This window comes from Ziziphus jujuba, chromosome 11 (genome assembly GCF_031755915.1).
Source record: "Ziziphus jujuba cultivar Dongzao chromosome 11, ASM3175591v1".
NCBI classification, from domain to species: domain Eukaryota; kingdom Viridiplantae; phylum Streptophyta; class Magnoliopsida; order Rosales; family Rhamnaceae; genus Ziziphus; species Ziziphus jujuba.
In genome coordinates, this window is record NC_083389.1 from 7,732,341 (window position 1) to 7,743,057 (window position 10,717).

At 34.3% G+C, this 10,717-nt stretch overlaps 2 protein-coding genes and 1 pseudogene across 2 annotated transcripts; all 3 read left to right on the forward strand.

The window, feature by feature from the left end:
* Positions 1-91: 91 nt before the first annotated feature.
* LOC107432066 (thaumatin-like protein 1b) lies at positions 92-1,414 on the forward strand. The gene is made up of 2 exons (XM_016043126.4): positions 92-249; positions 568-1,414. Exons 1-2 carry the CDS (start codon positions 201-203, stop codon positions 1,242-1,244), a joined length of 726 nt encoding a protein of 241 aa, XP_015898612.1. The 5' UTR covers positions 92-200; the 3' UTR covers positions 1,245-1,414.
* A 3,269-nt stretch (positions 1,415-4,683) lies between these two features.
* Positions 4,684-5,963, forward strand: LOC132799330 (thaumatin-like protein 1b; annotated as a pseudogene).
* A 3,181-nt stretch (positions 5,964-9,144) lies between these two features.
* LOC107431984 (thaumatin-like protein 1b) lies at positions 9,145-10,717 on the forward strand. Its single transcript, XM_016043042.3, has 3 exons — positions 9,145-9,151; positions 9,418-9,483; positions 9,867-10,717. The coding sequence occupies exons 1-3, from the start codon at positions 9,145-9,147 to the stop codon at positions 10,544-10,546; spliced, it is 753 nt and encodes a 250-aa protein (XP_015898528.3). The 3' UTR covers positions 10,547-10,717.

Here is a 10,717-nt window from a genome sequence, read left to right on the forward strand (position 1 = left end):
CACTATCTTGATGGCAATTTAGACCCGCAATGATACATGCAAAGAAAAAGAGACCAAAAAAAAAAAAAAAAAAAAAAAGTAAGGAAAAAGTTAAAAATTAGATCCCTATTTAAGCCTATAAATAGCACCTCTCGGTTCCCCACCAATTCCAAAATCAAGTTGATTCATTTGCATCCAAGCAATCAAAGACATCCACAACAATGAATACCCAAGTGTTTTTTGCTCTCACCTTGGCCTTCCTCTTCGCTGGTAAATATCTTCTCTCCATTCTCTTTTTGCCTCCATTTTTGGCTGTCTACTTTCACCCAAATTAATTTTTTATGCATCTAGTTTATAGCAAAAAGGGTCAGTTGTCTATTTTTTCTTTTCTATAACTTTTTCTCCAATTTTCTTAATTTGGTAAATAATCTATTTCTAATATAATTGAGAATTCTCATTTCGGAGATGGTGATTTCAAATTTAAACTAGATAGTGAAATTTGGTTTTGGAAAAACTACTTCATGTATCTACTTATTTTACTTCAATTAGCTCGTTGTGCCTGATGTTATGTTACTCGTGGGCATACAGGAGCTCATGCAGCTACAGTCACTTTCACAAACAAATGCCCCTACACCGTTTGGCCAGGAACCCTTACCGGAGACCAAAAACCCCAATTATCAACCACCGGATTCGAGTTGGGAACCGGAGCCAACCGGGCAGTGAACCTCCCATCCCCATGGAGTGGCCGATTCTGGGCACGAACCGGATGCTCTTCCTCCTCCGGGAAGTTCACATGTGCCACCGCAGACTGCGGTTCTGGTCAGGTTACGTGCAATGGTAACGGTGCAGCCCCACCGGCAACTCTAGTAGAAATCACGGTCGCCGCGAACGGCGGACAAGATTTCTACGACGTGAGCTTGGTCGATGGCTTCAACTTGCCAATGTCGGTAGCCACCAAGGGTGGAACCGGTGAGTGCAAGATGTCGTCGTGCCCTGCGGACGTGAATGCCCAATGCCCTGCCGAGCTCCAACAGAAAGGAGCTGATGGAAAAGTGATCGCTTGCAAAAGTGCATGTTTGGCATTCGGTGACCCAAAGTATTGTTGCACACCTCCTAATGACAAACCGGAAACTTGTCCACCTACAAACTACTCCCAGTTCTTCGAAAACATTTGCCCTCAAGCTTATAGCTATGCTTATGATGATAAAAATAGTACATTTACCTGCTCTGGTAGCCCTAACTACGAGATCACGTTCTGTCCTTAAGAGATTATACAGAGGAAATTCTATCCTCTATACTTGGAACCTTGTGATAATAAACGAATGAGGTGAATAATGTTTGTCATGGAATTGACACAGATTATGTTGTCAAGAGTATGTAATAAATGACAAAACTATTATAAATAAAAAGATTTGATATGAATTTGAGTACTTAATTTGTTGTTGTTTCTGTTTTTTAAAAATAATTTTATTTACATGTAGCTTCAGCTCCACCTTCGGCTTGTGGTTTGGGGCTCATTAATTATATATCTGTCTTAGCAGGAGCAAATTTTTGGTGCTCCTGTGAGTACTGCTCCCTCCTCTCATAGATCGTTGAAGCCCACATGTTTTTTCACTCGGCAGAATTGCAGGCCGAATTTAGAGTTTGGTTTTTTTTTTGGTAGTCAATAATTGAGGTTGATTGAACTTTGAATGATATTTCTTTTTCAATCATAAATGATAGAAATCAAACGAATGATAGATATGTTGAGGGGGAAATGAATGTTTAAATGGTTTTGTGATAGAAAAAATGTAATGTATTCGTACATGTTTCGTCAAGCAATTAATGCTCTTCGTGTGGCCTGCTAAAACATGTTGGAGTAATTTTTATTTTTTAATAAACAAATATATATAGAAAACTACTGCAAATTCCTTAACCTTAATTATAAGGTAGTTCTCATATTATTGTTATTAATTCTCGCTAATATTGTATGATTTCTGAAATAATTAATACATAACTTGATGAAGATAGCAATGGTTGTTTATGATTAAATATAAAATATCTGTCATTCAAAATATTTAAATATACAATTGTTTTAGGAGCGAGATACCACGCAATATATAAGAATTATTTAAAATAGTTTTTAAGACAAAAAAATGTATCAATATCCTCTAATATTGGAGCAATGGAAGAAATTTATAATACGTTGATTGTTAATCAACTTCAACAACCAAAAAAAAAAAAAAAGGGTTAACTAATTAAACATAAAAACAAAATGAATCATAACTATTCATCTTAAGCATTTTTCATGGTATTTGGTATAAATAAATTAATAGTTTTTTTAATAATTTATTTTTAAAAAATTACCTATTTAATGATTTTGGAAAATCATCTAATACGAACTTGCCTGTGGGAAGTGATTTCTAGAGCTCTAAAAGTATAAATAAAAAAAAAAAAATTCATTACTTATTGAAGTGATCCCGAATGAACATCAATTAATGTGCGTTTTAATGGTGGCTTTCACTTTGGGTAATCGGCTGATGTAGAAATTACAAAGTTACGTTCGGATTTGGCTAAAAAAGTTACCAATTCTCTATTGTCTCCTAGTCAAAATAAATAAATAAAAACAAAAATCCTCAATCGTCTAACGTTCCAATTATATTCTAAGGTGGAGATTTTTTTGATGGAGGTTGTTTTTGGAGATTGAAACGTTGAAGCATGCCTTTTTTGATTGCCCATGGGTACGCTCGGTTTGGTCAGGATCAGTGTTCCTTTCGGATTTATTGTTCCTCTGCATGTTGTGCTGGTTCCATTTTCCAAGATGTTTTATTATCTTAAATCTTGTTTTTCTTATTGTACTTTAGTTTATGCTTCCCGTTCTGCTAATAGAGCGTCGGATTGGTTAGCTAAACAGGCTGTGGGAAGGAATTCCCTAGTTTTTTATAATCTCTACCGTTGCTGAAGATGAATATTTTCTTCTTATTATTAAAATTCAACTTCTTTGTTGTCCCAAAAAAAAAAGAAAAAATAAATTCTTGGTGCCTTTGAACTGTTCTTTTATTCACCTTGTTAAGTTTCGTTAGGTTTCATTATTTTGGTGTAATTAAGTGAGTAGAAATTTGATGTTCAAGGTCGTTGTATGTTTGGCTTGGAGCCAATGTTGTTGACAATTCGTTGGTCACTTACAGACTTAAGCAGATGGTTGAACGGAAATATTCATCGTCTATGCGGAAAAAAAAGAAGAGTCTGTTTTGGATAACAAAGAAGGAAACCGATGGAGACACGTACTCTATATATACATATATATATATATATATATATATAATTTTTTATTTTTTTGGTTTTTGCGATAAAGAGACACGTATTCTATTTTTGGACTTTAGGAAGGCGACACTTGTTAGTTTCTTGACTCAGTTAATAAGAAGTGGAAGAAATATTTTCTTCATTTTTTGGATTCAGCATTTCCTGTCATGCTCTCTTCAAATAGTACTCGACGATTTTTCTTTTGTTATCATTTGTCATCAATAATATTACTTTTTTAGTTTTATGGATACTTTTGGATTCAGCATTTCCTGTCATGCTATGCTTTCTCTTTTTCTGAATGGATATATCTTCGGGTCGCGATACTTTTAAAAGTCTGATATTACTTCTTCTAGTTGGCTCTCTCTTATGTTAGGTACTAGACGATATATTACTCAATGATTAAAAGTCTTTCACGTTAAGTCCCCGTTCATCGCGGTAGATATGGTCATAAGCGCGTTTTGTCACGGTGGACACATGGCACAATCTCTGGACCTTCTCTATTTTTATTTGTTTCTCATATTAGCTCTATCCAAAAATAATAATAACAATATTAATGGTTGGAGCAATTCTATATGTACTAAATTTTTTTATTATAATTTTGGTAATTAATTATGAGATATTTTTTAATAATTATTAAATTGACATATGTTTTACATTTATGAGAGACAGAGCAATTGAAAAATTACTAAACAATTGAATAACAAAATTTTGATTAAAAAATATGATCACTCATTAAATTTACTCTAATAATTGTTTGGTCAATTCCAATGTTTTGTTGTTATATCTTGTGCATGGGCATTAATGCTGTATTAAGATTCAGGACAGGAACAAATTAAGCTTGGCTTCAATGTATTAATTACCATACATGTAATTTTGTATGTATAATTGACAAATTAATGGCTCTTCGGCAGTTCCACTGCCAGAACTTTCTTCTAGATGGAGACCATTCTTGTGTTATTTTTAGTCCATTATTGATTTCATGATCAAATTTAAAAAGGACAAAGGCTAATGGATTTTAGTCGTATAAAGACAGTAAATTCTACATCAATATATAATTAACACTTAATTAGTACAATGTAAACTTGCTTTTAAAATTATTTTATTCCCCTTTATAGGATGGTAGACGTGAACTTAAGTATGAATGGTATTAATCGAAAATTATATTTTTGCAGGGAGAAGATTACCGGTCTTTGACGGTGACTAGGCAATTCATGAACATCTAAATTTCCATTTTGTTTGGTTCCATAGTTCATTATTTTAATTCCAATGGCAATTTAGACCCGCAATGATTCATACAAAAAAACAAAAAAAACAAAAAATAAATATAAATTAAAATATAAATTAGACCCCACTTAGGCTTATTTATGCCACTTCTTAGTTCCCCAGTTCCAAAATCAAGTTAATTCATTTGCATCTAAGCAATCAAAGATATCCACAATGAATACCCAAGTGCTTGTTGCTCTCGCCTTTGCGTTCCTCTTCGCTGGTAATCATCTTCTCCATATTCTCTTTTTGCTTCCATTTTTTCTCCTTTTCATTTTTAAATGAAACTTTTTGCTTCCAATTTTGGGTATCTACTTGCATCAAAATAATATGCCCCAAATACAAGGCCTCTTTTTTATCTATCATATAGCTAGAGTGGTCATTTGTCATTCATTTATCTAAAATCTTTCTCCAATATATTATTTTCTTGAAACTAATATTTATTTCTAATCAAGAATTTTCATTTCCGAGACAGTGAGTTCAAAATTGAATTTGATAGTAAAATTTGATTTTGAATGACCACTTCATTTAGCTAATCTTTAAACTACTTTAATTAGCTGTTGTACCTGATGTTATATATGTTACGTGGCATACAGGAGCTCATGCAGCTACAGTCACCTTCACAAACAAATGTCCCTACACCGTTTGGCCAGGAACCCTTACCGGCGACCAAAAACCCCAATTATCAACAACCGGATTCTAGTTGAGAACGGCAGAAAACCGGGCAGTGGACCTCCCATCGCCATGGAGTGGCCGATTCTGGGCCCGAACCGGATGCTCTTACTCCTCCGGGAAGTTCACATGTGCCACCGCAGACTGTGGTTCTGGTCAAGTTACGTGCAGCGGTAAAGGTGCAGCCCCACCAGCAACTCTCGTAGGAATCACGGTCGCCCCGAACGGCGGACAAGATTACTACGACGTGAGCTTGGTTGACGGCTTCAACTTGCCAATGTCGGTAGCCACCAAGGGTGGAACCGGTGAGTGCAAGCCGTCGTCGTGCTCTGTGGATGTGAATGCCAAATGCCCTGCCGAGCTGCAACAGCAAGGAGCTGATGGAAAAGTGATCGGTTGCAAAAGTGCATGTGTGGCAGTCGGTGACCCAAAGTATTGTTGCACACCTCCTAATGACAAACCGGAAACTTGTCCACCCACAAACTACTCCCAGATCTTCAAGGACCTTTGTCCTCAAGCTTATAGCTACGCTTATGATGATAAAAATAGCACAACCTGCTCTGGTAGCCCTAACTACGAGATCACTTTCTGTCCTGCTTAGAGATATATACAGAGGAAATTCTATCCTCTAATACTTGGAACTTTGTTACAATAAACGAATGAGGAGAATAATGTTTGTCGTTTAATTGACACAGATTATGTTGTGAAGAGTATGTAATAAATGACAAAACTATTATAAATAAAAATATTTGATATTAATTTGAGTACTTAATTTGTAGCTGTTTCTGTTTTCTAAAAATAATTTTATTTACATGTAGCTTCATCTCCACCGTCGGCTTGTGGTTAGGGCCTTCATTAATTATATATCTGTCTTAGGAGGAGCAAATTTTCAGTGCTCTCCTGACTACTGCTCCCTCCTCTCACAGATCGTGGAAGCCCACATGTTTTTTCACTCAGCAGAATTGCAGACTGAATTGAGAGTTTGATTTTTTTCTTCTTGTTACTTTTTTTGGTCAATATATATAATTGAGGTTGATTGAACTTTGAATGAGAGTTTGAGTTTTTTTTTTTTGTCAATGTATATAATTGAGGTTGATTGAACTTTGAATGATGGATTTTTTATTTTTTATTTTTTATTTTTCATAAATGATAGAAATTAAACGAATGATATAAATGTTGAAGGGAAATGAATGTTTAAATGGTTTTGTGAAAAAAAAAAATATATATATATATATATATATATATAATGTATTCGTACATATTTCATCAAGCAGTTAATGCTCTTCGTGTGGCCTGCTAAAACATGTTGAAGTAGTTTTTATTTTTTTTAAGAAACAAATATATATAGAAAACTATGCAAATTCCGTAACCTTAATTATGAGCTAGTTCTAATATTATTATTATTAGTTCTCGCTAATATTGTATGATTTCTGAAATAATTAAGGCATAACTTGATGAAGATAGGAATGGTTGTTTATGATTAAATATAAAATATCTGTTATTCAAAATATTTAAATATACAATTGTTTTGGGAGCGAGATACCACACAATATATAAGAATTATTTAAAATAATTTTTAAGACAAATAATGTATCAATATTCTCTAAAATGGGATCGATCGAACAAATTTAAAATACGTTGATTAGTAATCAACTTCAACCAAAAAAAAAAAAAAAATAGTTCATAATTAATAAAACATAAAAACAAAACGAATCATAACAATTCATCTTAAAATCTGTGGAATATAACCCTGTATATCACTGATATTGAATCTAGCTTGCGCTGCAAAAAGCTGGATAAGCATTTTCATGGTATTTGGTATTAAAAAAATTAATGTTTTGTTAATAATTTTATTTTAAAGAAATTACCTATTTAATGATTTTGGAAAATCATCTAATACGAACTTGCCTTTGGGAAGTGATTTCAAGAGCTCTAAATATATATATATTATTTAAGTGATCTCGAATTAACATCAATTAATGTGCGTTTTAGTAGTCGCTTTCACTTTGGGTGATCGGCTGATGTAGAAATTAGAAAGTTACCGTTGGGATCTGGATAAAAAAGTTACCAATTCTCTATTGTCTCCTAGCCAAAAATAAATAAATAAAAATAAAAATCCTCAATCGTCTAATGTTCCAATTATATCCTAAGGTGGAATTGTTTTTGGAGATTGAAACATTGAAGCATGTCTTTTGCGATTGCCCTTGGGTACGCTCGGTTTGGTCAGGATCAGTGTTACTTTCGGATTTATTGTTCCCCCTGCATGTTGTGCTGGTTCTATTTTCCAAGATCTTTTATTATCTTAAATCTTGTTTTTCTTATTTTAGTTTTGTCTATGCTTCCCGTTGTGCTAATAGAGCATCGGATTGGTTGGCTAAAATGCCTGTGGAAGGAATTACTTCTTCTCTGGATTTAATTCCTTTCTCCTAGTTTTAAAAATCTCGATCGTTGCTGATGATGAATTATTTTCTTCTTATTATTAAAATTCAACGTCTTGTTGTTCCCAAAAAAAAGAAAAAGAAAAGAAAATTCTTGGTGCCTTTCAACTGTTCTTTTATTCACCTCGTTAAGTTTCGTTAGGTTTCATTACTTTGGAAATGTTTTTAGTAATTATGTCAGTAGAAAGTTTGATGTTCAAAGTCGTTGTATGTTTGGCAAGGAGCCAATGTTGTTGACAATTCGCTGGTCACTTATAGACTTAAGCAGATGGTTGAACGGAAACATTCACCGTCTAAGCGGAAAAAAAAAACATTCTTTCGGGAAACAAAGAAAGAAACCGATAGAAACACGCATTATTATTATTATTATTATTATATTTTTTTTTCTTCGGTTTTTGCGATAGAGAGACACGTATTCTATTTGGAACATTAGGAAGGCGACACATGTTTGTTTCGTGACTCCGTTAATAAGAATCGGAAGAAATATTTCTTCATTTTTTGAATTCAGCATTTTCTGCTATGCTATGCTTCAAATAGTCGACGACTTTTCTTCTGTTGTCGTTGGTCATCAATAATATTACTTTTTTTTTGTTTTGTTCATTTATTTATTTATTTTTTCATTTCTTGCTGTATTCTCTTTTCTGAATGGATATATATTCGGGTAGTGATACTTTCAAAAGTCTGATATCACTTCTTCAACGTGGCTCTCTCTTATGTTAGCTGCTAGACGATAAATTACTCAACGAATAAAAGTCTTTGAAATTAGGCCTCCCGTTCATCACGGTGGATATGATCCGAAGCGCGTTTTGCCACGGCGGACACATGGCACAATACCTGGACCTTCTCTGTGTTCATTCGTTTCTCAAATTAGTTCTACGCGGCCGCCCCCCCCCCAAACAAAAAACACAAAAAAAATAAATACTAATATTAATGTCTGGGCAATACTATATGTTACAATTTTTTTTACTAAAATTTTGATTTTTTTAATGATTATTAAATTGATGTTACCCTATATTTATGAAAAATAAAATCATTAAAAAAAGCTAAACAATTTGATATTAAAATTTTGATACAAAAAATTTGATCATTCTGAATTTAGTTTAATTTTTCTTTGGTTATTTCCATGTTTTGTTGTTATATCATGTGTATGGGCATTAATGCTGTATTAGGATTCAGGGTAGGAACAAATTAAGCATGGCTTCAATGTGCTAATTAATCATACATGTATTTTTGTATATATAATCGACAAATTAAAGGCTCTTCCGCAGTTCCACTTGCGAATCTTCCTTTTAGCTGGAGACCATTCTTGTGTTGTTTGTAGTCCATTATTGATTTCATGATCAAATTTAAAGACTTTTAGCACCGAACCTACAAAGGCTAATGGATTTTAGTCGTATAAAGACAGTAAATTCTACATCAGTATATAATCAACACTTAATTAGTACAATGTAAACTAGCTTTTAATTTTTTTTTTTTTTTGGCCCCTTTTTAGAATGGTAGACGTGACAGTATGAATGGTACTAATCGAAAATTGTACTTTTCCAAGGAGAAGATTACCGGTCTTTGACGGCGACTAGACAATTCATGAACTTCTAAATTTCTATATTGTTTGGTTCCACAGTTCATTATTTTAATTCCGATGGCAATTTAGACCCGCAATGAGTCATATACAAATAAAAAATAAATAAAAACTAAAATATAAAATTAGACCCCCACTTAAGCCTATATATACCACTTCTTAGTTCCCCAGTTCCAAAATCAAGTTAATTCATTTGCATCTAAGCAATCAAAGACATCCACAAGAATGCCCAAGTGCTTTTTGCTCTCACCTTGGCCTTCCTATTTGCTGGTAAATCATCTTCTCCATATTCTCCTTTTGCTTCCATTTTTTTTTTCTTAAATGAAACTATTGCTTCCAATTTTGGCTATCTACTTTCATCAAAATAATATGCCCCAAATATAGTCTTTTTTATCTAGCATATAGCTAGAGTGGTCATTTGTCATTTATCTTATCTAAAACTTTTTCTCCAATATATTATTTTCTTTAAACTAATATTTATTTATAATCAAGAAATTTCATTTCCAAGATGGCTAGTGAGTTTAAACATGAATTTGATAGTAAAATTTGATTTTTAATAGCTTCTTCATTTAGCTAATTTTTTTTTGGTAGTTAAGATAAACTACTTTGATTAGCTGTTGTACCTGATGTTATATATATTACGTGGCATACAGGAGCTCATGCAGCTACAGTCACCTTCACAAACAAATGCACCTACACCGTTTGGCCAGGAACCCTTACCGGCGACCAAAAACCCCAATTATCAACCACCGGATTCGAGTTGACAACCGGAGCCAACAGGGCAGTGGACCTCCCATCGCCATGGAGTGGCCGATTCTGGGCCCGAACCGGATGCTCTTCCTCCTCCGGGAAGTTCACATGTGCCACCGCAGACTGTGGTTCTGGTCAAGTTACGTGCAACGGTAACGGTGCAGCCCCACCAGCAACTCTCGTAGAAATCACTGTCGCTCCGAACGGCGGACAAGATTACTACGACGTGAGCTTGGTCGACGGCTTCAACTTGCCAATGTCGGTAGCCACCAAGGGTGGAACCGGTGAGTGCAAGCAGTCGTCGTGCCCTGTGGATGTGAATGCCAAATGCCCTGCCGAGCTGCAACAGAAAGGAGCTGATGGAAAAGTGATCGGTTGCAAAAGTGCATGTGTGGCGTTCGGTGATGCAAAGTATTGTTGCAAGCCTCCTAATGACAAACCGGAAACTTGTCCACCTACAAACTACTCCAAGATCTTCGAGGACCTTTGCCCTCAAGCTTATAGCTATGCTTATGATGATAAAAATAGCACATTTACCTGCTCTGGTAGCCCTAACTACGAGATCACTTTCTGTCCTGCTTAGAGGTATATACAGAGGAAATTCTATCCTCTGTACCATTAGTAGGAACTTATAATAAATGAATATATAGAAAAGAATAATGTTTGTCGTGGAACTGACACAGTCTGCGTTGTCAAGAGGATGTAATAAGCGCCAAATTATTATAAATAAAAGCTTTGTTCTTTGATTTGAGTA

Bases quoted from the DNA above. Each gene is read 5' to 3' on its own strand.
- LOC107432066 (XM_016043126.4), top strand. From the start codon at position 201: ATGAATACCCAAGTGTTTTTTGCTCTCACCTTGGCCTTCCTCTTCGCT. The intron at 250-567 runs GTAAATATCTTC...GTGGGCATACAG, and splicing joins CTTGGCCTTCCTCTTCGCTG to GAGCTCATGCAGCTACAGTC.
- LOC107431984 (XM_016043042.3), top strand. The intron at 9,484-9,866 runs GTAAATCATCTT...CGTGGCATACAG, and splicing joins CTTGGCCTTCCTATTTGCTG to GAGCTCATGCAGCTACAGTC.